A 27,908-nucleotide genomic window follows, 5' to 3' on the forward strand; every position below is an offset into this window, starting at 1 on the left:
ATTCCATAAAGAATCTGCAGTTGCCAGCGAGAATCGTAAATTGCCGCATTAACAATTTCTAGACTGTATTTCTAATTAATAAAAATAAAACAGTTCTTTAAAAAAAAAAAGAAAATACATTTCTAAGTGACCCCAAACTTATGAACTGTATTTTATATGCAACATATTAATGTCGGTAACTTCATATCTGTGCTCCACCACAGCCAGCGCCCGTAAGTCTGCGCCGGTCATCAAGGTGCGCTTCGCTGCAGAGACCTACGCTCTGTCGGGCCGGACCACCCAGCTGGAGTGTTACGCCTACGGGAAGTGAGTCCTCATGCACACCTCTGTCCTTCTTCAATAGTCATGTACTGTTGTTGTAAAGCTCCTTTTTATTCTCAACACCCCCTACTGGTGTCCTGCGCTCTGTTTATCATCAACTTGCATCTTATAATTGTCCCTTCAATATTATCTGTTCATTTCGTGTTCTTCTTGTTCTGTAATGTTTGCCTTACTCCCCTCTCTCCATGCACTCAGTCTTCATGCCTTCCACTTCCTTCATCCTGTCAGAGCTTCTCCCTTCTCCCAGATCCCCACTCTTTAGTCCAGTGTTTATCTAGTCTCTCCTCTGTCTCAAGTCCAGTGTGTTAACTTGTCTCTCCTCTGCCTCTAGTCCAGTGTGTTAACTTGTCTCTCCTCTGTCTCTAGTCCAGTGTGTTAACTTGTCTCTCCTGGTCTCCAGCCTGGTGTGTTAACTTGTCTCCCCTGGTCTCTCTCCTGGTCTCTAGTCCAGTGTGTTAACTAGTCTCTCCTGGTCTCTAGTCCAGTGTGTTAACTAGTCGCTCCCGGTCTCTCTAGTCCAGTGTGTTAACTAGTCTCTCCCGGTCTCTAGTCCAGTGTGTTAACTAGTCTCACCTGGTCTCTAGTCCAGTGTGCTAACTTGTCTCTCCCGGTCTCCAGCCTGGTGTGCTAACTTGTCTCTCCTGTTCTCTCTCCCGGTCTCCAGCCCTGTCCCCAAGCTGCGGTGGAGGAAGGTGGAGGGCCTGCTGCCGGCCAAGGCGGGGAAGAGCGCCCAGAGCCCCACCCTCACGCTGCCCGACCTCTCCTTCGACGACGAGGGTCTCTATGAGTGTGAGGCGTACAACTCGGAGGGCAGCGACACCTACCAGGGGCGCATCAACGTGCAGGGTACGTCCCGGGTACTGATGATGAACACATGGGCAGGGTTGAGGCCAGGGTCCAAACCATAGAAGGGCTTCGGCCTAACAAGTGGCTTTCTTTCCCGGGTTTCATCGTACACCTACAGGGAGTGCTAAGATGACGCACTGCAGTCGTACCTTTGTTTACATTTAATCATCGAGGTGTTAAGCAGAGTGGCGGAGAGCAATGCTAGCATACAATCAGCATTAGAGCAGAATTAGGTGCGTTTCCATTAAGTGCTTGAAGGTAGTCCTGCCCAATGTTGACACTAGACTGGTAGATCTCGGGAGGTTGGCTACTTGAAAAGTAGATCTTGGGGCAAAAAAGGTTGGGCACCCCTGCTATAGGGTATATCATATAACCGCGTTTTCTGATTACAGTTTAATGCATTTTCCGCAATTTACCAGCTCTCGTTTTGAAGGCTGAACAGACAATTTGACTGGAATTACTTAGTAGGTGTCCATATATCAGGGATTAATAGACACGGTATAATTAAAAGATATGCAAACATAGACATCCTATATCATATAGATGATATAGGATGTCTATGTATACAAATGCTTAAAAATATATATATATTGACGCTACAAGACGTTGATGTCGGCAGGGTTGCTATGGCCGGTCGGAGGGACAACAAATATGTAAAGAAGACTAGGGGCTTGAGTCAGGGGGGTAGTCTGACAACAGGCGAGGGCTCGGTGTGTAGAAAGTGGGAGGTGAATGGATGATGAGACAGGGCGAGGTCAGGACTAAGACCAGGCCACTAGGTGGCAGAAGTGGACGGCGTGAGTTCATAAAATGATGAAGCTAACCTTCTACCCGGGGCCTGATGAGACTCCTGAAACGCCCTTCAGGACCGGCTGGCACCATCCAGGCATGAGCTAATTACTTAGTCTTTGTTAACCACTAGTTAGATTCAAACTAGTAGTTCACTAAGTCCAGTTACTACCCATATGTAAGTGTTGCCCTTTTGGAATGATCTCCCCCTACAGCTCAGCCCGAGTGGCTGCAAGTGATGAGCGACTCGGAGGTGGAGATCAGCTCCGAGCTGCACTGGAGCTGCGTGGCCGCGGGGAAACCCCGGCCCTCTATCCGCTGGCTGAGGAACGGCCAGCCCCTCAGCACACAGGTGATCAGGGGGAGTCATGTCAATCAAACAACACCCTAACAACCTTTCTGTTTTGTGTTGCACAGCTAAAATCACAGGTAGCACACTCATGTGAATATAAATGTACGGCAGATCAATGTGCTATTTACAACATTATATTAGGATGAATGGCACAGAATTGTTAGGGTACAGTTTGGAAATGTTGTTTTGTACAAAGCAGGTTGCTTACAATTGCGCTCTCTCTCTCTCTCTCTCTCTCTCTCTCTCTCTCTCTCTCTCTCTCTCTCTCTCTCTCTCTCTCTCTCTCTCTCTCTCTCTCTCTCTCTACAGGACAGGGTTGAGGTGAACGGGGGCCGTCTGAAGATCGTTAACCTGGCCCTGGAGGATTCTGGGATGTACCAGTGTGTGGCCGAGAACAAACACGGCAACGTCTACTCCAATGGCGAGCTGAGGGTCCAAGGTGGGGATCCAGTACTCCTATTGGTACTTAAAGTCCTGAGGTCATCCCCATCCACACAGTCCCCTCCTCACCCTCCTCTAACACCCTCTCTCCTCCCCCCCTCTCCCCAGTCCAGGCCCCAGACTTCCGGCTGAGGCCGGTGCGTAGGCTAGTCCCGGCGGCCCGAGGCGGGCAGGTCCGCATGGAGTGCCGGCCACGGGCCGCGCCCAAACCCACCCTGTTCTGGAGCCGCGGCACCGAGCTGCTGGTCAACAGCAGCAGGTACAGTCACTGGGTTCTGGGGATGGGGTGTTTTCTTGTATTGGGTAATGTCCTGTACTGTTGTGTTGTGTTATGGTTGTGTTGTGTACTGTACTGTACTGTTGTTTTGGGTTGTCTACTGCTGTGAAGTCTTGTGCACTGTTGTGTTGGTTGGGTTATATATATTTTTGTGTATTTATTAAACACAACAATATAGTTATCAATATATACATAAATATTCCAGACTTTGACCAGTCATAGTTTATAAAAGCTGTGTGCTTGAGTGTGTTTGTGTGTGTGTGTGTGCGCGTGTGTATATGTGTGTGTGTTTTCATGTGTGACTGCGTGTGTGAGTGTGTGTGTGAGTGCGTTTGTGAGTCTGTGTGCGAGTGCTTATGTGTGTGTGTGTGTGTCATCTTAATCAATGAAAAACTGCAACATGAATTCTGTTGGGCAAAGAATCGCGAATGTCTGGCATCATTTTAAACGTGATCTCCAAGGCAGATGTGTTTCTGTAGTCGGCCGATAGGAGTGTCTCTCTGAAGGGGTGTGTCTTCTGGCAGGGTGACGGTCACTCCAGATGGGGTGCTGATGATCCACAACATCAGCCGGGCCGATGAGGGGAAGTACACCTGCTTCGCTGAGAACTACCTGGGCAAGGCCAACAGCACCGGCCACCTGTCTGTCAGAGGTAGGGCTCACACATCCTCACCAGGCAGACCCTGAGTTGGCCACTCCACCTCACAGGGGTGGGGGGCTGTGGAAGACCAGGTCCCAACACCATCCAGCGACACCACAGCCGTTTCACAGAGGGCCCCCGTCAGACTAACACAGGTGTTGCTCATGACACTGATGATGGGACTTCTTCTATCCTGTCCCAGGGCACACATGGACCCGTGCCCTCGTTCAGAGAGGAACAGACCCACATCTGTGTTTATTGACACCTGGCTCTGTGAAAGGGTCTGATGAATTAGGTGCGAAGAGGCTGTGTATGAAATCTGTGTCTACTGCCTACTCACCATCTTGGGAGTTCTGTGTGAGGAAGGGTCACGCCGAGTGTTCCTGCTCTTCTGCAGGAACACTTTGGGACCTTTCTAGTGTGGGTCTCCGTTACATGGTTGCTGTTGCGCGATTACAACATTCCAGATCAACGTCGGCGTTGTATAAGGAAAAAAAAACTTCTCAAAGGAAAATACTTCTTAATAATAGTCCTCATAAAAAAAGGTTTTGCAGCTCTGGTTAATTGGCGCCCATATAAATATTAATTACTTACCACTACCTTCAAACTTTTGGATCAGGAGAAGAAACATCCTTTCTCGTGGGAGTCACGCTGCTCTGACTTTTCTAGAGGTTCACACGTTGTGAGTGAAGAGATGGAGATGATGCTGGGTCTTTTAATCCAGCCAGCGCTGCTATCCAAGGGGAGGACTGAGTCAGCATTCTCTCTCTTTCTCTCTCTCTCTCTCTCTCTCTCTCTCTCTCTCTCTCTCTCTCTCTGCTACCCAAGGGCAGGACAGAGTAAGGATACAAGGGTAATCAGATTAATTGATGGATGAGCAGGAAATCAGGGCGTGGAACAGGAATGTTAACTTTTCACAATGCACTGTGGGACATGATGAGTCCCCTATAGTTAAGGGTAATCATGCACACTATCCATTCGAAGAGCAGTAGTGGCGGGATCACTGTATGGTTAGTCCTAGTTTACCACAGGTCATTTACAATACCAAATGTAACTTATTTTCACCAATCAGAACTGGAAAGGTCCTATTCAGCAGCGTGTTCTTTGGACCCCCGACTGAACCTCCTCCGGACGCTGTCCAGAGGGCTACGTCCATGTTTCTCTTTGTAAAATACTTCCTCCTCTGCTCCTCCTCCTCCTGCACCTCCTCCTCTCCTCCTTTTCCTCTCTTCCTCCTCCTCCTCATCTGCTCCTCCTGCTCCTCTTCCTCTCCTCCTCCTCTGCTCCTCCCCCCCTCCTCCCCCTCTTCCTCCTCTGCTCCTCCCCCCCTCCTCCCCCTCTTCCTCCTCCTCCTCCCCCTCCTCCTCCTCCTCCTCTGCTCCTCCTCCCCCTCCTCCTCCTCCTCCCCCTCCCCCACCTCCTCCTCCCCCTCCTCCTCCCCTTCCTCTTCCTCCTCCTCTTCCTCATCCTCCTCCTCCTCTTCCTTCTCCTCTTCCTCCTCCTCCTCCTCCTCCTCCTCTTCTTCCTCCTCCTCCTCCTCCTCTTCCTTCTCCTCTTCCTCCTCCTCCACCTCCACCTCCTCCTCCTCTTCCTCCTCCTCCTCCTTGTGCAGACGCCACCAAGATCACGCTGGCGCCGTCCAACGCAGACATCAACCAGGGGGACAACGCCACCCTGCAGTGCCACGCCTCACACGACCCCACCATGGACCTGACCTTCACCTGGGCCCTCAACGGGGCCCCCCTGGACCTAGAGGACCCCGCCGGGCCCTTCCACCGCGTAGAGGGCGTGAGTAGCACGCAGCCAATGGGGGAGAGGGGAGGGGGTGGGTGGGAGGGGCCCTGCGGGATGAGCAACAGAACCCCTGGTCCTGACCTGGTCCTGACCTGTCCTGAACTAGTCCTGAACTAGTCCTGACCTTGTCCTGAACTAGTCCTGACCTAGTCCTGAACTAGTCCTGACCGGGTCCTGAACTAGTCCTGGTCCTGACCGGGTCCTGACCTGTCCTGAACTAGTCCTGACCTGGTCCTGAACTAGTCCTGACCTAGTCCTGAACTAGTCCTGAACTAGTCCTGACCTGGTACTGAACTAGTCCTGAACTAGTCCTGAACTAGTCCTGACCTAGTCCTGACCGGGTCCTGACCTGGTCGTGACCGGGTCCTGACCTGGTCCTGACCGGGTCCTGTCCTGCTCCTGTCCTGGTCCTGACCGGGTCCTTGCTGGTGTCCCCTCAGAAGGAGACGGTGGGGGACCTGCTGTTGGTGAATGGCCAGCTGAGCCAAGCGGGGGTTTACACCTGCACCGCCCAGACGGTGGTGGATGGCGCCTCGTCCTCCGCCAAGCTGGTGGTCCGCGGTGAGACATGCTCAGACACGTTGAGATAAGATAAGATAAGATGAGGTACCTTATTCATCCCACAAAGGAAATTAGAAGGCCACACCAGAAACAATAGGAGAGTAGCATATAGGAAAAGAGATAATCATTTTAAAGAATATAACTACGAACAATACATGCATCAAATATACCTGTGTACACAACATGAGTAGTAGCCGTGTTAAGGTAAATGCAAAGAGCATGTCAGCTCAGGTGAGGTAGACCTCATTGACACTACATGCTATATCATTAAAGGTCTAATTAGCACGGTGTAGGGCTCAGCAGACCTACCTGTCTGATACCTGTCACCTGTCCTGTTGCCAATGACTTAGAGAAAAGGTTTGTCAGAATGGGACCGTATCTTTCCTGTTGAGGAAGGCAACAGCAATCATGTTTATATATTAATACAGGATACATCTTGAACAGGTATGTATTCCAGGGGGTTACCTTTTATCCATCCTTTGGTTGACGATGTGTTCTTCAGAGAAACCTGTAATCTGTGACATGTTGACGTCTAACACGTTTCTGTCTGTGTGTGTGTCTGCGTGTGTGTGTGTGCATGTGTGCATGTGTGCGTGCGTGTGTGTGTGTGTGTGTTTGCGAAGGCCCCCCTGGGCCCCCCGGAGGTCTGGTGGTGAAGAACGTTGCTGAGACGTCGGTGGAGCTCCGCTGGAGCCGCGGCTACGACAACCACAGTCCAATCGGGAAGTACATCATCATGGGCCGGTCCACCATCGCCTCCGACTGGAAGAGGATGAGAACAGGTGTGTGTGGCCATGTTTTTATGTCTGTGTGTATTTTAGTGTGTGTCAGTTAGTGTTTTTATGTTTGAGTGTGTGTTAGTGTTTTTGTGTTTTTGTGTTTTTGTGTTTTAGTGTGTGCGTTTGTGTTTTAGTGTTGGTAAGTGTGTTTGTGTTATGGTGTGTCTGTTTGTGTTTTAGTGTGTCTGTTTGTGTTTTAGTGTTTTTACGTTTGTGTGTTTGTGTTTATGTCGTAACTCTCCCCGTCTACGCTCTGTCCAGAGCCGGTGAACATTGAGGGCAATGCGGAGATGGCTCGTGTGATTGGCCTGTTGCCCTGGATGGACTACGAGTTCCAGGTCATAGCCAGCAACATCCTGGGCAGTGGGGAGCCCAGCGTGCCCTCGTACATCATCCGTACACAGCAGTCAGGTGAGCTGCAGGGCGCCCGGTGTGCTGGTGAACCACAATGCACTGGGCCACAGAGCCTGACCAGGGCTTTAAAGGACCATGTTTGCTATTGTTCGATTTTAGCTTACTTCTAAGCTGTTCGTATAGACTCTTCTTTATATATTTTTGTTGTAGTAGTAATTCTTGAAGTTGAAAGTGGAAATCAGGGCATCTTGACAGGTTGGATTAGAGGGTCGAATGGATGGTTTATTACAGGTTGTATTAAAGCAAGGTACCGACAAAGGTGGAATAGTATATAGCAGGGGTTAAGCTATAGCAGGGGACAGCTGAGGGCCAATTTAGAAACACAGAATTTGACTGAAAAAAAAATAGGAGGGAAACACTGTCAGCATCCCAGTGGTGAAAACAACATTGCACCGTGGACCTCTGGGAGTGAGGTCAAGTGAGATCTAAATCACGAAACTGAGGTTCAACCTTTCAAAGTAATGTACAGTCGGATTAAAACTAACAAATGTAACAGGATTTAATTGAAAGCTAGAGAGAGTCGACTTTTCTCTTTATATTCATTTATTTTTGTTGAAATTAATATTGATCTAATAATAAAAATTAAAAAGGAATAAAATCAATATTATTATTTTATTTTTATTAACTCACTGCGGGCCGCCAGGAATGTTTCTGCGGGCCGCCATTGGCCCGCGGGCCGCACTTTGAGAACCAATGGTCTATTGTGTAGGTCGGTGAGGAGCAGTCTCCGTAAATGCTCCTTGGCTGTTGACCCCTCTTCTCACTGAACCAAAGGTTTGGGGGGAGTATTATACAAAAGAAAGCGTGAATAACAAAAGAAGTGATGCAGCGTCTCCCTTGATTAGGTACTGTATATGGCCCTGGCTATGACCAAGAAGGACTGGGACCGGCCACTTGGTTCGTCCTTGTAGGGACATAAACAAATGGAGGATTGTTGGAAAAAGCACCTGGTATCAGTTGGAGAGGCACTGGTCTCTCCTCACACTAAGTAATGTGAACATGGAGAGACACTAGAATACAACAACATTCTACCCTTTTGTTGACCGCACATGTTCTGATCTGCCACTGCTGTTCTTCTGACCCACAGCCCCCTCAGTGGCCCCCAGTGGACTAGGAGGAGGGGGGGGGGACCGCCACGAGCTCATCATCACCTGGACGGTGAGAGAGAACACGTTGACGCCCGGGGGATCAGGGTCATGTGATCAGTTCTCCTCAGGCCCTCTGATGCTCTGTCTCTGTCCCCCCAGTCCATGGCCAGGGAGTACCAGAACGGAGACGGCTTCGGCTACACCCTGGCCTTCAGGGCCAAGGGCACGGAGAGCTGGACGCTGGTGCCCATCGCTCACGTGGACTCCTCCCGCTACGTCCACACCAACGTCAGCCTCTCCCCCTATTCCCCCTTCGAGGTGAAGATGAAGGCCTTCAACCGCCGAGGGGAGGGCCCCTTCAGCCAGATCGCCGTGGTGCACTCGGCCGAGGAAGGTAGGAGCTCCTCCTCAGTTCATAGCTGGCTGTGGCCTTGCATGGCTGACCCCGCCGTCGTCGTGTGAATGTGTGCGTGAATGGGTGAATGTGAGGCAGTATTGTTACATGCTTTGAGTGGCCACTGGTTAGAAAAGCGCTGTATAGATGCAGTCCATTTATCATTTACCATTTGCTGGGTGCAAATGTGTTTTGGGTCAGTTTTAGGACAGGGTCGGCTCCTGAGAGTCCTTCGCCTCCTTTTCTGTAATCAAAGAACCAGTTATACATTAGCTCAGCGTGTGTGAAGGCTTGGTGCTTGAGAGGCCAGTATTGGACCCCAATGAGAAATAAGACAGATATAAAGAATAAATTGTAAATTGAGACAAAGGTCACCACCACAATGTCGACCTATTTGTCTTCATCTGCAGTGTGATGTTGGGCCACGAGAGGCCAGTAGTGCCATGATGCAAATAGACACTTATTTTACACTAATTTCTTCAATCTGCAATTGGGAAAATTATAGAATGTATCATATAGATATACTACTAATTAAAAAACATCTTTGTACTAAATATGTGACCTTGAATTGTTTCTGTGACCTCGACTGTATACTTTGACGGCTCTCAGCCTCAGCCTGGTGAATGAATAAAGTTGAGCGTTAATTAGGATGTAAATATCATTGGGTGCGAGTGTTTCCCACCTCTAACCTGTCATTCCTGTGCAGAGCCCACAGGGGCGCCAGCCAGCCTGAACGCCACAGCGCTGTCCGCCTTTGAGATCCAGGTGTCCTGGGTGTCTGTCCGGCAGCCCAGCCCAGAGGGCATCCTGAGGGGCTATGAGGTCTCTATGAACCGCTGCCTGGGGGCTCCACCTCCTCGTCTGCTAGGCTAGTGTGTGTCGGGGGCGTGTCGGGTGGAGTGCCTGCGGTTGGCTTTGATTTGTCTAATATATTTCCCTAATCTATGTCCTCACATCAGTGTGATAAATTTGATCGATCTTAATTTAATATGATTCGTAAATTCAAAGAAAGCAAGATTATTACTATTGCTACGAATAAATTCTATTCACAATCTTCAGTTAGTCACATGAACATTACACCAACACATCCTCCGACCAGTAGGAGAGAGGGCGGGGCTTCCTCTAACCGGTTTCCCCTCCCTCCAGATCCGGTACTGGCGGCAGCATGAGCGAGAGGCTGCGGCTGACCGCATCCGGACAGCGGGGCCGGGCACGGCAGCGCGCGTGGCGGGCCTCCGGCCCAGCACCCGCTACCACGTGGCCGTCCTGGCCTACAACAGCGCGGGCTGCGGCCCCTCGTCGCCGCGGACCACCGTCACCACCCGGAGACCACGTAGGTGGACCCACGCAGCACGCCCCAACAGGTCCCCCAACAGGGCCCTGCTGTCATGGAATCAGACTCAGACACGCCTTAGTCCCACTTAATACTCTGATTAAGATTAGATAAGTATAATCACGACCCCGACAAAGCACCCCAACCACACAGGACCCAGGGCCCCGCCCTCTTACTGTCATGGAACCCGACGCATGATGGGGTCGTGACGCGGGACACACATGACATGTCTCCCCCGTCTCCAAACATCACGGGCCGTCCCCGGGAGGGGGTTCACACCCTGATGCTGTTTCCTGGAGCCGAGGGGCCGTAACGTACTCGGTGGAGGATCCGGGACGTATGAGGCCCTGTGTTGCCTTACCCGCCCCGGGCCCCCAACAACCACCGCTGGATCCCTTTCATAGGGAGGGTCACCGGACACCCCGCACGCCGCCGGCGCTGGGCGTTCCTCCTCATCGCCCTATTCTTAGAACTGAGGAGAACAATTGTGGGAAGTTTGACAGGCAGCTATCAAATATTCCCTCCGGATGTTTTGCATCGTCCTTGTTTACTACATGATGTTACCCGGTTACGGATCATTGGTAAAAGCTGCAAATTGTGATTTTCTGGTAGAATGTATTTTCCTTTTACCTTTATTTATTCAGGGAAGGCCATTAAGAGCCGGCTCTCTTTTCAATGACTCCCTCAGTACAACACAAATAAGATCAGAAATACAAATGTACAATAAATATAAACAGTAGGTCAAACAACCAAAACAGAAATGTAATACATATAACGATGCAATACAATAGGACAATTAAGAAAGCTATTTTGAACACAAGCAATCCTTATTGAATTTGACTTCAATCATCACCTTGAACTTCTCAATTATCTGTATATGTTTGTGCATTCTCTTGTAGCTTGAGAGTGTTTATTTTCCCGTGATTGTTCTGTAACCTCCTGATGTTGTTGGCTGGCAGCCCCTAACCGCCCCCCCGGCAACGTGTCCTGGAGGACGGAGGGGTCCTCGGTCACCGTCCGCTGGGACCCGGTCAAGGCCCTGCACAACGAGTCCGCCGTGCTTGGATACAAGGTGGGCATTGCCAGAGTCTGAATGTGTGTGTGTGTGTGTGTGTGTGTGTGTGTGTGTGTGTGTGTGTGTGTGTGTGTGTGTGTGTGTGTGTGTGTGTTAGCGTACATGTCTGTTCAATGCAAATATAGAAACTATATTGCAGTGAAATGAGAGAAATTCGTAACATTCTACTTTCCAAGTCAAGAAAAAACACATTTCATTTAAGGCTGTAAATGTATTTGGAACACGGCCCGTGTCCCCGCGTGTTGGGCCCCTGGGGTAACGTGTGTGGATGGGCCATCAGGTTCTGTACAAGCACGAGGGCCAGGCATCCCTCAAGGTGCTGGACCAGGGCCAGACCTCGGTGAAGCTGCCGCTGCCCAGTGACAACGGCTACCTGGTGCTGGAGATCCGGTCCTGGGGCGAGGGCGGGGACGGGGCCGCCCACGAAACCATCGTCTCCCGGGACTCAGGTGGGCCCCCCAGAGACATGCCTTAATCCACTTAATACTATGATTAAGATAAGGGGCTCACACACGCCCAGAGACATGCCTTAATCCCACTTAATACTCAAAAAAATAATTAAATAAAGTGGCTCACGCACAGACACACAGAGACTTAATGCTCAAATTAAGGTGAGTTAAGGGGCTCACACACACACACACCCAGGGACTGGATCCTCTGATTAATACGAGGGGGCTCCCCTGTATTCAGATGAAGGTCTGACCCTGTTCCTCTATCCCTGTCCTGCAGGCACTGGGATGATGGTCCAGAACAGCGCCGCCTCAGCGGGGCCGTTTGGTGTTCTCTGCCTCTTCCCAGGTGCAATGCTCCTCTCTCTGATTGGCCTGGTCCACGTGTGATCTGCCACAGCCAATCAGGCCAATCAACAGCCTAATACTATCGCTGAAATATTTTGTGTTGTTGTTTCTTTTCACGAGGATGGGGTATCGTTGGCGTTCAGGCCAGGGATGAGGCCCCCCGGCCCCCAGTAGGGGATCGGGTATGACTCCATTAGGTATTATGTGTTTTTCATAAGGAAATCCAAGAGCTTTTTGATTTGATTTGTAGGAATGTGTGTGTGGCTGAGCCTAGTGGTGAAGGTGGGGTTGGGGGTACTGAGTAAGACCGAGTGATTTCACACATAACAACCTTTTTCACAGAGGTGTAAGAGTAGGGGTGGGCACAAGTGTGGCTAGTCACACTCATTATGTAATCCACTTCATGAGCCACACCTGATTTGGCCCCAATAGGGGGCTAAGACCTCATGAGTATGGCCTTATGGGAGCAGTGAAATGCCTTTCTCATTATCATTGACATTTGGGTTTTCTATTCCTTCCTGCTGCATGGAAGTAAAGGTTTGACTCTGACATCGACCCTGTTCAAAGGAATTGTCAGAAAGTAAAAGTTATCAGTAAAGAATTTTGAATTGACTACCAAGAGGTGAACCATTTTAACAGAGAAACAAAGAGTCACTTGCTCAGTGAATGGTCAGCCAAAACATGGATCAGGACTTGGGTTTGTGAAGGGGGTACAGTCCACCCCGGGGGGGCAGCGGCCTCATGCAGACCTACACAGACATGTGAGGGACACCCACTCTGACCTTTGATTGTTAGAACCAATAATGTCTGTAATGTATATTTCTTATTCAGTGTATATATTTTGATTATTGTGTTCTGTTTAGCTCTGCTGTAAGTATATCAAACGTGTGTTAAAAGGTATGACTCAACTGAATGAATGTCAAAAACATATTTTATTTTAATTTGGCTTCATTGTTCTCTGAGCTCTCAACTTGGTTGTGCCTGTGTCGTTGTGTAAGATAATGCAGGCACTTATGTCTAGACACTGGTTCAGCGTTTGGGTTTGTGGGGCCAGAGGGGATTGATATTGATCTTAAGTAGTCGTCACGGTCCCAGCAACAGTGTTATCCTTCTCATTGGACACTCACTGCAGTGCCGTCATGTCATTTAATGTGTCACATAACACACAGCTAATACATAACCCCGGTTAAGTTCAGAGTCAAGGCAAAATGACTCCCAAGGTTGGTCGGGAATAGGATGATAATGAAATTAATGATTACTGATCTTTGTTTTGATGTAGTTATCTAGTTTCAGATTGCATTGGCCACATATCTAGATTGACCATAAAAGTGTCAACGCTACAGTAAAAACATCACACCAGAATCATTAAAAACCGGCGCAATAGGATCCATAATAAACCTGTCCAATATTCCTTGTAGAAAAGTGGATTGCTGCTTCTTGGTGGTTCTTAAAAGGACAATTTGTATTTATTTATGATTATTATTACACGTTTGTTGTACCAGTTTACCAATGTGACAGTAATGTGTGAATGACTAATATTTCAGCCATTACCTTCTGGAACCTCTGTCCATACTCATTCAAAGCAAAGATTTGAGATTTCAAATGTGATTGGATTTAGATAGGACAATATGTGCTATATTACATATTACACAACAGCCGCACTCCCAACCCTAACAGGAATGGAATAATCTATCAAATCTTAATTGTTTCTGCATTAAAAGGGTTCTCGTTTGCAAATTCCTAAAAAAATATTTTATTTTTCGTATTCTGAAGAGTTGAGTCAGAAGAGGACTTTTGTAATGCCTTCCTTGTGTGAATCATCGCCAACTTAAGTTTACGATATCGATTTTTTTAATAATGACAAGGAAAGTTTTGGCTTTCTGTATACACACACACTCACACACACACACACACACACACACACACACACACACACACACACACACACACACACACACACACACAGTAGATCACATTAGAAACACATCTACGTGTACACCTTGGACCACGCTTTCTAGATAGATTATTGAAGAAAAAAATGAAAAACATGTGTGCTCATGATTCTTCATTAAAAATAAACAAACATTGAATTAAACTGGGTAAGTTTGAAATAACTGAGGTTTTTTTTACTTGAAGCCATTCAAGAATTGTGTGCTTTTTGTATTCCTGTAGTCTGTACAACAGCTTTGTGATGTAGGTCTGGTCTATGAAGCTGTCACAAAATGTCTTCCCTGTTTCCGATCCCATTGGACTCAAGCCGTCATCTCACCAGTCCTTTCTGCTAGTGATTAGGAAACTGAATGTTATTTTCCAGTGTCAAATGCTAAACATGTGTGTTTTGCTGATGCAGTAAGAAACATTTGTAAATATTATACAATAAACACTTTGGGATAGAAATGAGGAAATGTGTGTGCATTTTCGATATCTATGTGTGATTCCTAAAGAGGAGCACACAGGAAAACGATTGATCATTACTATAATAGCAGTTCTAATAATAATAAATGAACAAAGTATATTAAAGTCAGACTCAAGCTGCCTCCACACACATGCAAAGTCAAAGATTAGCCATTCATTATTAACATACACAATGTGTGTACAATGTTACAAGGTAAGTAAGATGCATAAGGCTATAATAGGACAATGCTTGAGCTTACTAATACATTAGTTTGGATGGCCACACAGCATGCCTGTGCCTGCTGGGAGGGATCCCTGCAGGGCCATCAAACACAAGGCCCTGCCGTCTGATCCATGACACACACTACATGTAGCTGTATAGTTAGATGGAGTTGTGCCATGGTCACTCAATATGGTCAATTATTAAAAAAATGCTTTTGGTTCCTTGGAGTCAAGATCATTAATCTCCCATTTCACATGGCTTCTCCCAATAGTTTATGTAAGTATGATAAGACTATTACATAAAAGAAAACAATACCAGGAAACAGCAGTGATAGTAGCAGATGTTTAAAAGGTGATGCTCGTGCGAGTACAACTTTCAAATAATTAGTTAAATTAAAAAAATAAAATTGTGAAATTGTGTGGGTGGTTGCAGGGTGTGTGTGTGTGTGTGTGTGTGTGTGTGTGTGTGTGTGTGTGTGTGTGCAGGGCCGTCGGACTGCGGGGGAAAGGTGGACAGTTGTGGGGGGGCCCAAGGCAGAGATGGATTTTTTTTGCCCATGGCAAAAAAAAAAAGAGGTATTTTATGTCTTTTGAATTATCCACCAGCCCATAGTGCTAGGAGTCGCACACGGCCACGTCCCCCCGTCCCCCCCCCCGTCAACAATTCAGCGCAGGGGGAATTCGGGGGGGGGGGGGGGGGGCCATCAGTACCTCTTGTATACAGGGCCCAGGATTTGGTGCCACGGCCCTGTGTGTGTGTGTGTGTGTGTGTCTCTAAGTGTGTGTGTGTGTGTGTGTGTGTGTGTGTGTGTGTGTGTGTGTGTGTGTGTGTTTGTGTGTGTGTATGTCTCTGAGTGTGTGTGTGTGTGTGTGTGTGTGTGTGTGTGTGCGTGCGTGCGTGCGTGCGTGCGTGCGTGCGTGCGTGCGTGCGTGCGTGCGTGCGTGCGTGTGTGTGTGTGTGTGCGTGTGTGTGTGTTTGTGTGGTCCCTCTCAGTTCCGGTTAAATCCTGTGATAACCCAGACAACGTATCAGCAGACCTTTGTCACCGGGTCATTAATCACTAATAAGGATGAAGGTATAAATCAGCAAGCGTCTGTACAGCTCACATCAATCCCTTGGGCAGCTTTTACAGAGAGGTAACGTATATGTCTTCCTGTTGTACTTGTTCGTCATAGCGTGTCAGTTAATGCTACGTTGCAACTTGCTTATTATTAAGTGGTTAGCATGGGTGCGATCCCAGGGGGACCAGCTTCTGAGAAACATGATGCTGTCCCCTGATAACAATTATTAATAAATAAATTATGTCATGATGTAAGCCTTTGGGCTTTATTGTCTCATCCCTGACTATTTATATATTTTCATGAATGACTCAGAGTGATGTTTCATATTAAATATAAAGAAATGTCAATCACACTGAATCACACATTCTAGAGGTTGTGTTTATGTCCCCCTATGCATCCTGCTCAGTGGTTTAAACCACTACATGTATGGGAATTGTGGGAATTTGGGAAATGAAGTGTACAGATTCCTTCATACAAATACCTTGGCTTGCTAGTGGACTTTGTTTCTCAGATTGTATCCCTGTAGCATCTCTGTAGCATGTTGTGTCTTCAGTGAGTGAGTCTCATGACTAGGTGTATGTTACAGCAGGTAATTTGATATATGAGGATGATATTAGTGAGGTCCAAATTCCATGTTTGTGGTCCCCCCCACAAACAGAGATCTTTCCTAAATAAAGTCCATCCTAACGTTTAAGGCGAGCAGGCACTTAATGTTTGTATGTTTCTTTGTACAGAGATTGACATCGGGAAAAGCCATGGCCAGACTTGGTCTCCCCACAGGTAGCGGGCACTCATTCTTTCACTATTCACCATCCATTATCTATTCATTTAGAATGTGATAAGCTGAAGATTCTTCAAGAAATCATTTCAAAGAACTTATTTGAAAGGATCTATATTTTTTATGAGATCTAAATATAACATGGGTCTAACAGTATTTCTGCTCAATGTCTGTAGTGTTTGGAGTTCTACTCGCGCTGCACACCGGTAAGCACACCCCCTGCTCTACGTTCCCTCAGAGCATGGGGCAGTAACGTTTTAATGTTGCATATTTACCGATCATGATGGAAGTAGTTACATTTAATTGCAAGATTATGCATAAGTGAAACGTGTTCATGATTATTGTCAGTGATTCAGACTACATTATGATGAAGATGACAATGATGATTATTGTGAAAAACCAATAAAAACCATACAAATTGCAAATCATTAAGCATATATCAGTGCAGTGCACTATTCCTAAAAGTGTTTAAATTGTGTATACTTTTTTTCCAACAAACTTTTATAATATTTAATATGGAATGGGGCAAAAATGTGAAAACCAACCACTCCAATCCTGAGCACCTTGGAGTTGTTAAATTAAATAGTCATATGTAGACCCGGAAGTAAGGAGATCGCCAAAAGGGTTTGCACTGCTCTGACCACAGGGGGCGCTGCAACTCGCGGTCAAACCTAAGCGGCCACGCCCCGTTTTCCAAAAGGTTCTCAAACTTGATATCTGGAACTTATTTGAGGTGCTGAATCTTTAAGGACCCATAAGGTCTGTCTTAAATGTTTTTGGAAAACATTGTGAAAACAAACTTGTAAACCCAAATGACCCAATATTTGCTAGAAATGCTCCTTGATAATTCCTGACACAAGGCTATTTTTGTATTTTATGATCCGGAAAAAAATTGCAGAGTTATGCGCAAATACGATTATGCAAATAACTTCCATTATTCAATCACTCACAATCCACTTTAGAGAACCCCAGGGTCCTAGAACTATTCCTAGAACCACGTTTTTTATTGAAAGCTTAACGTCACAGTATCAATTCCAATTGATTACTGTTGCAGGTGTAGTATAGAAGTATAGAAACCATAAGCAGGTCTCCAAAAAGTACGTCTCTGGCGATAGGGGGCGCTACAACTCGCAATCAAACAAAAAAAATCAGCCCCATTATTCAATCAATCACAAGTCCGCTCCAAAGTCAACCAGGGACTTAGAACTTTGCGTGCTCGCTCATTAGCCCTGCTAGCATTAACATGTTAGCCTGCTCATGGAATATTGGGCAAAGGACGAGTGAGCTCATGCAACCACACACATTTTCTTCATAAAATGCACATGCAGTGAAATGTGTAGTTATTATTGTTATTATTTGTACAAATATTATTTACATTATTATGAGTATAATTATTAGTATTATGGGTATCAGTCTGATTATTATTTCCCCATCCTCAGCCACATCCACCAAGCTGGTGTGTCACATGACCAACTGGGCACAGTACAGGCCCGCTTCCGGTAAATTCACCGCTGACCACATCGACCCGTTCCTCTGCACCCACGTGGTGTACGCTCTGGCCACCATCAACAGCTTCAACACGCTCATCCCCACCGAGTGGAACGATGAGGATCAGTACAAGATGCTCAACAACCTCAAGGACATGTATGTCGCTCCAGCTCTGCAGCACCTCTATGCTCTTTCCTTGTAGCCCCGTCCATCTCCCCATCAACTCATCCACTCATCCATCCATTCATCCATACAATCATCCATCCATCAATTCTTTCAGTCATTCATACAATCATCCAACCATTCATCCAGCCATTCATCCATCCAATCCATCCAATGTCTCTTCAATCATTCATCATTTTACCCAACCTTGTATCAAAATGCAAAGCATCTAGCTTCAACGTTTCTTATTTGGATTGATCCAACTGAAAAAATCAGCAATAATAATGTTTCACAAATGAAAAGTGGCCCTTCCAGATTATTTAGATTTGTAGGCAATCTTTCTTATTGGGATACAATTCTTTTGGGTCCAAAAGTGACCCAGGCCCTCGTTAATGGTCCGCTGTGTTCTGGTTTAAGAGGACGTTTCTGATGACTCTGTTCTTCCTCTTCAGTAACCCACTACTCAAAACCTTGCTGTCTGTCGGAGGTTCAACCAATGGCATCAGTCCGTAAGTTATGATGGTTTACATTTAAGATGTCATCTTATACCATTTTTGACAGTTGTGCCGTTAGAAAGCAACTTGTTTATATATCTTATATATGTATCTATAATATATGAAAAATATACCCCGACTGTCTCCAGATTCATCGGCATGGTTTCCAAGCCGGAGAACCGCGCAGTATTCATGAAGTCCGCCATCAGCTTCCTCCGCACAAACAACTTTGACGGCCTGAACCTGGACTGGGAGTTCCCCGGGCAGAGTGGCAGCATGGGGTCCGACAAGGACCGCTTCTCCGATCTCGTTGCGGTACGCAAAGTACATCCTCTCACAGACGCCAGTAGTGCTGCTGGACCTGGAATCAGTTTCATCTCACAGGTTTGGAGCGGCTCAGGAGGCAGAGCAGGTTAACTTGTAACCGGAGGGTTGCTAGTTTGATCCCCAGGCTCCTCCTAGCTGAGGGTTGAGGTGTCCCTGAGCAAGACGCTTCACCCTGACTGCTCCTGACGAGCTGGCTGTTGCCTTGCATGGTTGGCACCAATTTGTCTATGAATCGTTTTTCACAAAAGTGTCTGCTAAAATGCCCTGAAGAGATCTAATCTGAACATGTTTGTAACTTTGTGCAACAGGAGCTGGACGAGGCCTTCGTGCAAGAGGCCAAAGATACCAGGAAAACCCAGCTGCTCCTGACAGCAAACGTTGCTGCTTTTCTGCCCATCATCAACAGGGCCTATGATGTGCCCAAAATCGCCCCGTGAGTCAAATAAAAAGGTTCAACTAAGAAATGGAATCAGAGTCACTTTTATAGGAAATATAAGAGCAATAATTAAACGTAGAAGCAAGGCTCTTGGACTGCAGCACCGTCAACCTGCTATGGTATATCCATGGGTCAAATGGTTATTGGAGTTTATCTGCTCACCAGTCACCTGGACTTCATCAACGTGATGACTTACGACTATCACGGCCACTGGGAGGCCCGCACGTCACACAACAGCCCGCTGTTTAAAAGCAGCATCGATTCTGGCTCCCAGCTTCAACACAACATTGTAAGAATATGCCTACTATACACACACACTCACGTGTGTGCGTGTGTGTGTGTGTGTGTGTATATCATGTATAAGACACAAGATGATAATGTTTCTGTAGCATAATAAGTGTGAGATTTGCTGGATCCTAAACCAGTGGTGGGATGGATGCCAATCCACGTTTCTCTTGCGGTTGTCAGAACTCCTCCATCTCCCATTGGCTGTCTCTGGGAGCCCCTGCGGACAAGCTGCTCCTCGGCTTCTCCACCTACGGCCGCACCTACAGCCTCCGGGGATCCGACAGTACCCTTGGTGCCCTAAGCACCGGGGCCGGAGAAGCGGGCCCTTACACACGCACCGCTGGCTTATGGTCCTACTATGAGGTACGCTCCTACCGTCAGAACCAATATTAACTGTTCAGTCACTTCCTAGAGGCTTTTAGCCAAAGCTTCTGCCCGTGAATGTTTAATTATAATCATATAATTATGAAGCAGGTAAGAGTTGGTACACCAACCAGTTATTTTTCTGTTTGCTAACAAGAACAACTGAAAGGGCTTAGCGAGTGTTAGGGTTGTACTGTACTTGGCATCAATGGTACCTTTTACTACGTAGCGCAAAGCTTAATATTTAGCCTTGCGCGATAGTAACCTCACCCATTGTCCATGTAGGCGGTTGATAAAATTAAAGGTCATGATGACTCATGAGTACTTCAATTATCGATAGTAACATAGATTTTACATCAATAACTATTCACGACCTTCAGTGGACCCTGTTATTGTGCAGATTAGTATCCATTTTGAGCGAGTGTTGGACGTGTGTTTGCGCGTGTTCCCAGGTCTGTTCCTTCATCAATGGAGCCTCTGTCAACTGGATCCCTGAGCAGAAGGTGCCCTATGCCACCAACGGTGTTGTCTGGGTCGGATACGACAATGTGCAGAGCTTCGCTGCCAAGGTGACCAAGCTTCAACGCCATTGGTCAATAATTTATGTTGCTCCATCGCTTGTCTATTGCAGTGACAAGGCCTGCCCTAAAGATGGCTCTGACATCCAGGTCGTTCCACACGGGCTTAGATCCCATATTTATACCTGCATTACGTTTTTACTGCAGCACTTTACTCCATTATACAAATCTGGACTAGAACGTTTCTCAAGAATAGAAACTGCCCGTCCAAGATTTTATTCATCCATCTGTTTTACCCCCCACTGTAAAAATAGAGTAACACAAATACGATAGCTATAAGATTGTCTACAACTTATTCTGCTCATTAGTTGAGCTTTGATCATGCCTGACGCCCCCCCCCCCCCGCCCCCGGTCCCCTCCTCCGCCTGCTCAGGTTGAGTGGATGAACAGCAAAAGCCTGGGAGGAGCACATGTGTGGACCCTGGACCTGGACGACTTCAGCGGCGTCTTCTGCTCGGAAGGAGCCTACCCTCTGGTCACCAACCTGAGGAACTCCATGGGTAAGCAGCCTGAGAACACACCAGCCCCCCAGTAGCCAGTGATAACCCCTTTAGGTTACCTTAACAAAATAAGCATAAAATAATTATAACAAAGTGGTGGGTGGCGCTTACTAGCAGATTCAAACAGATAAATTAACTATAACGAAATTGTCAACACCTTTGTTATTTTTTTTAATTCTTCAATGCTTCATTTTTATACTTTAAATGGAACTCAATAGCAAACAACTAGTCCTATATTAGTATGAGTTTTTATTTCAGATTGTCTGAACTCAGGCAGGCTTCCAGAGTGGTGGAAATACCGATAAACCAATCAGTAATGTTAGGAATGAAAGGGTTTAATAGGTTTCCCCTATTTAAAGTCACCTATATAAACGGAAGAAACTATGAATAGCTCTTGTATTAATAGAATGTAAATGGAAACACAAAATGATGTTGTATTAAGGATTGTAATTGTAATTTAATGATTAGAAATGTAATGCAATACCATGGAGAATATTACATCAGTATGAAGCCCAGTGAAATGGAAACAATGATGAAGCCCCTCCCCCCGGCTGCAGGCTTCCCCCCTAAGCCCACCGCCCCCCCGCGGCCCACCACCACCAAGGACCCCATCGTGTCCTTCTGTGCGGGACGACCTGACGGCCTGTACGAAAACGTGGCAGACAAGACCACCTACCTGCAGTGTTTCAACGGCATCACCTACGTGCAACGGTGCCAGCCTGGACTCATCTACTACGACGCCTGCAAGTGCTGCAACTATCCCTGAGAGCCACCGGAGCTGACCACCTCCACGCTGAGCAGAGTCAACGCCCCCCCCCCCCCCCCCCCCCCCCCCCCCCATTCCTCTTCCCCTGGGTCGCTCCCTGGATACAGAAGAGTGGTCTACTTTACCTCTTTTCAGCTTTTCCTCATAAAAAACTTTCTTCACACTCAGACTTTTGTTATTGCATTTGTGATTTTTTAATTGTGTATACATCTAAAGATAATAAAGAAGAGTATAATGTAAAGTATGGACTAGGGTTCATTTACTTCCAACGTCCATCCAATCATATCGGGCTGGCAAACGATTACATTTTTAATCGCGATTAAACGCATAGTATTGGTGAGTTAACTCACGATTAATCACATTTTTTATTATATTTGAAATCCATTGCAATTGAAGTTAAATGAGATTATCAAATGGAATAACACATTAGGCTATCATTCATACCAAATTTACATACCACATTTAATGTTCCCCCTTCTTCCCAAAAAGGGTCCTATGTTCCCCTGTCGCAATACATAACGGGGAACATAGGACCCTTTTTTTAAAAAAGGGTCCTATGCTCCCCACTGTTGCGGGGGAACATAGGACCCTTTTCTGGAAATAACTATAATGTCGAATTTGTCCTTTGAAATTTTTGACTTTGCAGAGTTGTTGTTTCCATTGCACATAGGCTATTCTAAATAGCCCGACATCATATGACGAGTGTTGCGGATGGCACTTCAAAAGTGTTGCAGTAACATTAGGCTATTAGTTTATTTTTAATTCTTACTCACAATTAGTTTACATAACATGTTTTAATGTAGCTCAAAATATACATGTTAAAAATATATATATAAATTGTGGGTGTGGTCATACGCCAGTAGTTTCTGCCCCACCGAAACGAAGGGGCTCCGCACGCTACTGCAATTCAATATGATCAACTGATAATAAGGTACCATTTTACAATAAGGATACAAAAAGGAACCAATAATAAACATTATTTTATGTGGTAATAAGCATTTTTATTTAGCATTGGCATCGGGGTAAAAGGTAAGGTTTACCATAATAAACATGAACACCAAGAGTAAATCATAACTAGACGATTGGTTAACGTTTTGTGGATGGTTAGTCAATTGTTAGTATAAGTTTTTTACTGCTGATGCTCATGGTAATTATAGGGCCTTATGACATGCAAAACGCTCTCGTTTAGATGATGATTCTGGGTATAGGTTCACACAGACACCTGACTGGCTCAGGGCTGGTTAGTGCTGCACCATATCAGCCCTCTTATAATAAGCCTTCCAGCAGCTCATGTTCGAAACACTGGACTGGACTGTACCCCAAGGCCTTGTCCAAAGTGCTCTATCAGTAATCTTATCGCTGTTTTTCCAGCATGCATTGTTCAGCACAGTGTACTACACAGGCCCATACACTCACTGTAATTTATACAGGGAACCCCCCCATGACAGCCCCCTTCACCCTTCCCTATACCAATAGCCCAGCTTGTTTTCGAAGCTTTGCATACAACTATGGCGACGGTTGAATATGACCAACATGATACACGATTAGACTTGAAATATCTTAACAAAATACTTCGATTGAAGTTCATTTGTGGTTGCCATTAATTTTGCAAACACCTGTATCTTGAATGAGTGCATGCAGAGTTCAAATGTACGAAATAGTCACAACACTAATAGTGATTAGATAACATCACACATTAAACGGTTTACCACACATGCAATGGTTACTTATCAGTGGTAGATGTCACTGATTTTGATTGTACTTATCTCTAGACCTTGCCCAGTAGAGTTCTTGCTGGGCAGCTTAATGAATAGCTACCACAATAAGTACACAATGATATAACCTGGGTAATAATACACATTATATTGTGTATTATTTAGAGCTGTCAGTTAAACGCGTTATTAACGGCGTTAACGCAAGCCAATTTTAACGTCGTTCAAAAAATTATCGCGCGATTAACGCAATTGTTTTATTTAAAAAAAAATATATATATTTTTTTTTTTTTTTTCTTTGGCTCAAAACATAGAAGCAGTAGCCTGACTGCTATGTTCAAATGACATTTGTTCAAAGCAGTCGTTTAGGCAAGGCAAGGCAAGGCAAGGCAACTTTATTTATATAGCACTTTTCATACACAAGGCAGACTCAAAGTGCTTCACATATAAACATTGTCATACAATAAAATAAAATAATAGATAAGTAAAAGAAAACATATGCAAGAAATGAGTAAAATAGAAAGTGCAATGTATTTAAGAGAAAATTAAATTGAAAGTTAAAAAGGCTTTTTAGTAAGTAAAAAGTTAAAAAGGCATTTTAGTAAAATAAAGGTAGTATTAAAATAGAAAATAGAGGCAAAGTTAAAAAGCTTTTTAGAAAGTGCAATGTATTTAAGATTTTAGCAGAAGGCTATAGCAAACATAAAAGTCTTCAGTCTTGTTTTAAAGGTGCTCAGAGTTGGGGCAAGTCTTAAATCCTCTGGGAGTTTATTCCAGCTATTTGTTGCATAGTAACTAAATCCTGCTTTCCCATGTTTTGTTTTTACTCTGGGGATAATTAACAGATTGGCCTCAGAAGATCTTAGTGGTCTAGATAGGCTGATGTAGTGGAAGCATATCAGTTAAATATTTTGGGCCTAAACCATGTAGGGATTTATAGGTTAGCAACATGATTTTAAAATCAATTCTCTGACCTACAGGAAGCCAATGTAACGATTTCAGAATTGGTGTAATATGATCAAATTTTTTGGTCTTTGTTAGAACTCTAGCAGCAGCATTCTGAACAAGCTGAAGCTTCCTCAGAGTTTGTTTTGGGAGACCTGTTAGGAGACCATTGCAGTAATCAAGCTTACTAGTGATAAAGGCATGTACAAGTTTTTGTAAGTCTTCGGTGGACATGAGCCCTCTAAGTCTTGCTACATTTTTAAGGTGATAATATGCCGATTTTGTAACTGATTTGATGTGACTGTCAAAATGTAAATCTGAATCCATGATAACCCCTAGATTTCTGGCTTTGATTGAGGTTTTCAGGGACAGAGAGTGAAGGTGTTGGGTTACTTTAAGCCTTTCCATTTTAGAACCAAATACAATTATCTCTGTTTTGTCCTCATTTAGTTGAAGGAAATTTCGGCACATCCATTCCTTCACTTGCTCAATGCACTGGCACAGCAGATCTATGGGCCGATAGTCATTTGGTGATAGCGATACATAGATTTGCGTGTCATCAGCATAGCAATGATGGTCAATATTGTTATTTTGCATGATTTGCCCTAGTGGGAGCATGTAGATGTTGAATAAAGAGGGTCCTAAGATCGAACCTTGTGGGACTCCACATGTCACGTTGGTTGATTCTGATACAAAGTCGCCAATGGAAACAAAGTAGTTCCTATTTTGTAGGTAGGACCTGAACCAATTTAAGACAGTGCCTGAAAGCCCCACCCAGTTTTCTAACCTTTCCAGAAGTAATGTATGGTCTACAGTGTCGAATGCAGCACTGAGGTCAAGTAGCATTAGTATTGAGGTTTTGCCAGAGTCTGTGTTAAGACGGATGTCGTTTACAACTTTAATAAGGGCGGTCTCAGTGCTGTGCAGGGGTCGAAATCCTGATTGGAAGGTGTCATAGCAACCAGTTGATGCCAGGAAGTGAATTAGTTGCTGGAGGACAACTTTCTCAATGATTTTACTTATGAAGGGTAGATTTGATATTGGTCTGTAGTTGTTAATAATAGAGGCATCTAGGCTCCGCTTTTTTAAAAGGGGTTTAATATCTGCAGTTTTCAAAGCTTTTGGGAACTTGCCTGACTGGAGAGAGTTGTTAACTATCTGCAATATGCCTACTGCTAGGCAGTCGAAAACATTCTTAAAGAGGTTGGTAGGTATAGTATCAAGGCAACAGGTGGATGGCTTTAGTTGTGTCACAGTTTCCACAAGATTTTGAGAGTCTATAACATCAAAGCATGCCATCCTTGCCACGTAATTTTTGCCTGAACAGGGTGGTAGTCCAACATTTTTGTTTGACGTGGAGATATTGATGGCGCGTCTGATACCTTCAATTTTTTCAATATAAAAAGCTGCAAACTCATTGCATTTCTGCGTGGAATGGAGATCAGGTGGAATTTCTGTTGGGGGGTTGGTCAGTCTGTCAACAGTTGCAAATAGGGTTTTTGCATTATTAGTGTTGGTTTTAATGATATTGGAGAAAAATGTTTCTCTAGCATTTTTTAAGTCTAAATTGTAGGCACGGAGGCTCTCTTTATAGATATCATGGTGAATATGAAGTTTTGTTTTACGCCAGATGCGTTCAACCTTCCTGCATTCTTTTTTCTGTGCTGTTACAGAAGCAGCTTTTCTCCAGGGTGCCTTTTGCTTTCCAGAAATCGTTTTAACCTTATAAGGTGCAATGACATCTATGACTTTCAAAATTTTCAAATTAAAGTTTTCTACAAGATCATCAGCAGAACATGGGTTTAGAGGTGGTAGCAAGGAGATGGCCTTTTTAAAAAGTACATTAGAATCTTCATTGATATTCCGTTTTTTGACAGTGTTTGATTTTGTCTGTATGTCGGGAATAAAAGATATGTTAAAGAAAACACAAAAGTGGTCAGACAAGGAAGGATCAGTCACAGAGAGATCAGAAACATTGAGGCCCTTTGTGATAACCAGGTCTAGAGTGTGCCCCTTACAATGAGTAGCCTCTTTCACATGTTGAGACAGTTCAAATGTGTCCAAAATGGTAAAAAGTTTTTTTGCACACTTGTCATTCAAATCATCAGTATGAAAATTGAAGTCACCAGTTATAACTAGACAGTCAAATTCTGTGGAGATGCTAGACAATAATTCTGTGAAGTCATCGAAAAAATTTGCAGAATATGTGGGTGGCCTGTAAATAATTAATAGGAGAACTCTGGGGGAGCATTTCAATACAGCACTAAGGTATTCGAACGATGGAAAATCACCAAATAGCATCTGTTTCCCCTGAAATACATTTTTAAATATAGCAGCAACCCCTCCACCTCTTTTTCCAGATCTACATGCATCAAAAAAGTTATAGTCGGGAGGAGCTGTCTCTATCAGAACGGTTGCACTGTTATTTTGTTCCAGCCATGTTTCAGCTAAGAACATAAAATCCAGTTTAGAAGTGTTAATAAGATCATTAACTAAAAATGATTTGTTATTAAGAGACCTCACATTAAGTAGAGCCATCCTGATGGTGCTGTTGATAGGCTTTAAGGTTGTTTTTGGTTTGTAGGCAATAGATATGAGATTTGTGAGGTTAGCAGTGTGTCTAAGTTTCCCTTTGTTTACTCTCTTAGTGGTTACAGCATGAATGCGAAAGTTGCCCTGCTTTGACGTAGGCAACCTTGGGTTCAGCAGATTATGAGAAACTTCCTTTATACTGTGTCTACGGCTGAACCCTTTTTTGTCTCAGTAATACTCAGGACTACTATCAGTACGGTTGTGGGGGTAGGGCGCCATCCTCCTGGGTGTTAGCATCCTGCGGCCATGACGTGGCGATGCTATCATTGACACAGATGCAAGTTTGATGCCAGCATATTCCAGTTTCTTAAATTCGGCTGGAAAATCGCAAAGGGAGTCATTGGAGCTGGAGTTGTTGTTGTGGCTATGGGAGAGATGAGGCTGGAGGTCATCGTCGATGGGGGAATGCAGAGGAGGGGGGTGGCCGTTCCTCGCCAAGCCAGCATCAGCGATGGGGGAGGGCCCAGTGTTGATGGCGTCGGGCGGGCTGTTGTCTCTCTTCAAGGTCTGTGGGCTGTCTGCTATCTGTGTGTCAGATAGTGGCAGAGTAGTTGTGTGGGGGAGGCTGTAGTCTCGCTTCTTCTCAACCTGTGCTCTGATTGTGGCCTGTGCGTCAGACCATGGCAAGATTGTGGCCTGTGCGTAAAGCGAGAAGAGAAGATTGTCCCTCAACAGTTTTGAGCCTAACCTGTTTGGGTGTAGGCCATCTGCTCTGAAAAGATATTTGCGCCCCCAGAATAAGTTGAAATTGTCAATAAAGTCCCTTCCTCTTTCATTGCAGACTCTGGAAAGCCATGTATTCAGTGCAAGTAGACGACTGAATCTGTTTATTCCCCTGTCAACTGTTGGTATAGGTCCACTGATGGAAGACTTGATGTGTGTTTTGTCCAGTGTATCCAA

At 45.4% G+C, this 27,908-nt stretch overlaps 2 protein-coding genes across 3 annotated transcripts in view; both read left to right on the forward strand.

Annotated features, from left to right (window-relative positions):
- Window positions 1–13,866, forward strand: part of cntn2 (contactin 2) — a 34,334-nt gene extending 20,468 nt beyond the window's left edge. The window contains exons 7-23 of the mRNA XM_030364014.1: window positions 204–306; window positions 986–1,167; window positions 2,172–2,308; window positions 2,618–2,747; window positions 2,858–3,008; window positions 3,551–3,678; window positions 5,279–5,454; window positions 5,901–6,021; window positions 6,645–6,803; window positions 7,062–7,211; window positions 8,302–8,372; window positions 8,462–8,696; window positions 9,403–9,518; window positions 9,843–10,029; window positions 10,989–11,101; window positions 11,385–11,553; window positions 11,834–13,866. Coding sequence (XP_030219874.1) covers window positions 204–306; window positions 986–1,167; window positions 2,172–2,308; window positions 2,618–2,747; window positions 2,858–3,008; window positions 3,551–3,678; window positions 5,279–5,454; window positions 5,901–6,021; window positions 6,645–6,803; window positions 7,062–7,211; window positions 8,302–8,372; window positions 8,462–8,696; window positions 9,403–9,518; window positions 9,843–10,029; window positions 10,989–11,101; window positions 11,385–11,553; window positions 11,834–11,943 — 2,438 coding nt within the window. The 3' untranslated portion in view covers window positions 11,944–13,866. The remainder of the gene's footprint in view (window positions 1–203; window positions 307–985; window positions 1,168–2,171; window positions 2,309–2,617; window positions 2,748–2,857; window positions 3,009–3,550; window positions 3,679–5,278; window positions 5,455–5,900; window positions 6,022–6,644; window positions 6,804–7,061; window positions 7,212–8,301; window positions 8,373–8,461; window positions 8,697–9,402; window positions 9,519–9,842; window positions 10,030–10,988; window positions 11,102–11,384; window positions 11,554–11,833) is intronic.
- A 1,659-nt stretch (window positions 13,867–15,525) lies between these two features.
- Window positions 15,526–21,926, forward strand: chia.1 (chitinase, acidic.1). Of its 2 annotated transcripts, XM_030369024.1 has the most exons (12): window positions 15,526–15,654; window positions 16,314–16,359; window positions 16,534–16,563; window positions 17,797–18,001; window positions 18,460–18,516; window positions 18,651–18,816; window positions 19,137–19,261; window positions 19,430–19,553; window positions 19,733–19,915; window positions 20,368–20,484; window positions 20,867–20,993; window positions 21,551–21,926. In XM_030369024.1, exons 2-12 carry the CDS (start codon window positions 16,335–16,337, stop codon window positions 21,757–21,759), a joined length of 1,368 nt encoding a protein of 455 aa, XP_030224884.1. In that variant the 5' UTR covers window positions 15,526–15,654; window positions 16,314–16,334; the 3' UTR covers window positions 21,760–21,926. The 2 variants fall into 2 exon arrangements, with proteins under 2 accessions (XP_030224884.1, XP_030224877.1); XM_030369017.1 differs by lacking the exons at window positions 15,526–15,654; window positions 16,314–16,359; window positions 16,534–16,563 and having other exon boundaries at window positions 17,724–18,001.
- Window positions 21,927–27,908: the final 5,982 nt, after the last annotated feature.

This window comes from Gadus morhua, chromosome 1 (genome assembly GCF_902167405.1).
Source record: "Gadus morhua chromosome 1, gadMor3.0, whole genome shotgun sequence".
Classification (NCBI taxonomy): domain Eukaryota; kingdom Metazoa; phylum Chordata; class Actinopteri; order Gadiformes; family Gadidae; genus Gadus; species Gadus morhua.

What these genes read in the sequence shown, in the direction of transcription:
- chia.1 (XM_030369017.1), top strand. Translation starts at nt 17,739, where the DNA reads ATGAGTATAATTATTAGTATTATGGGTATCAGTCTGATTATTATTTCC. An exon ending in CCCAGCTTCAACACAACATT is followed by an intron (nt 19,554 to 19,732) that starts GTAAGAATATGC and finishes TGCGGTTGTCAG; the next exon opens with AACTCCTCCATCTCCCATTG. An exon ending in TGCAGAGCTTCGCTGCCAAG is followed by an intron (nt 20,485 to 20,866) that starts GTGACCAAGCTT and finishes CCGCCTGCTCAG; the next exon opens with GTTGAGTGGATGAACAGCAA.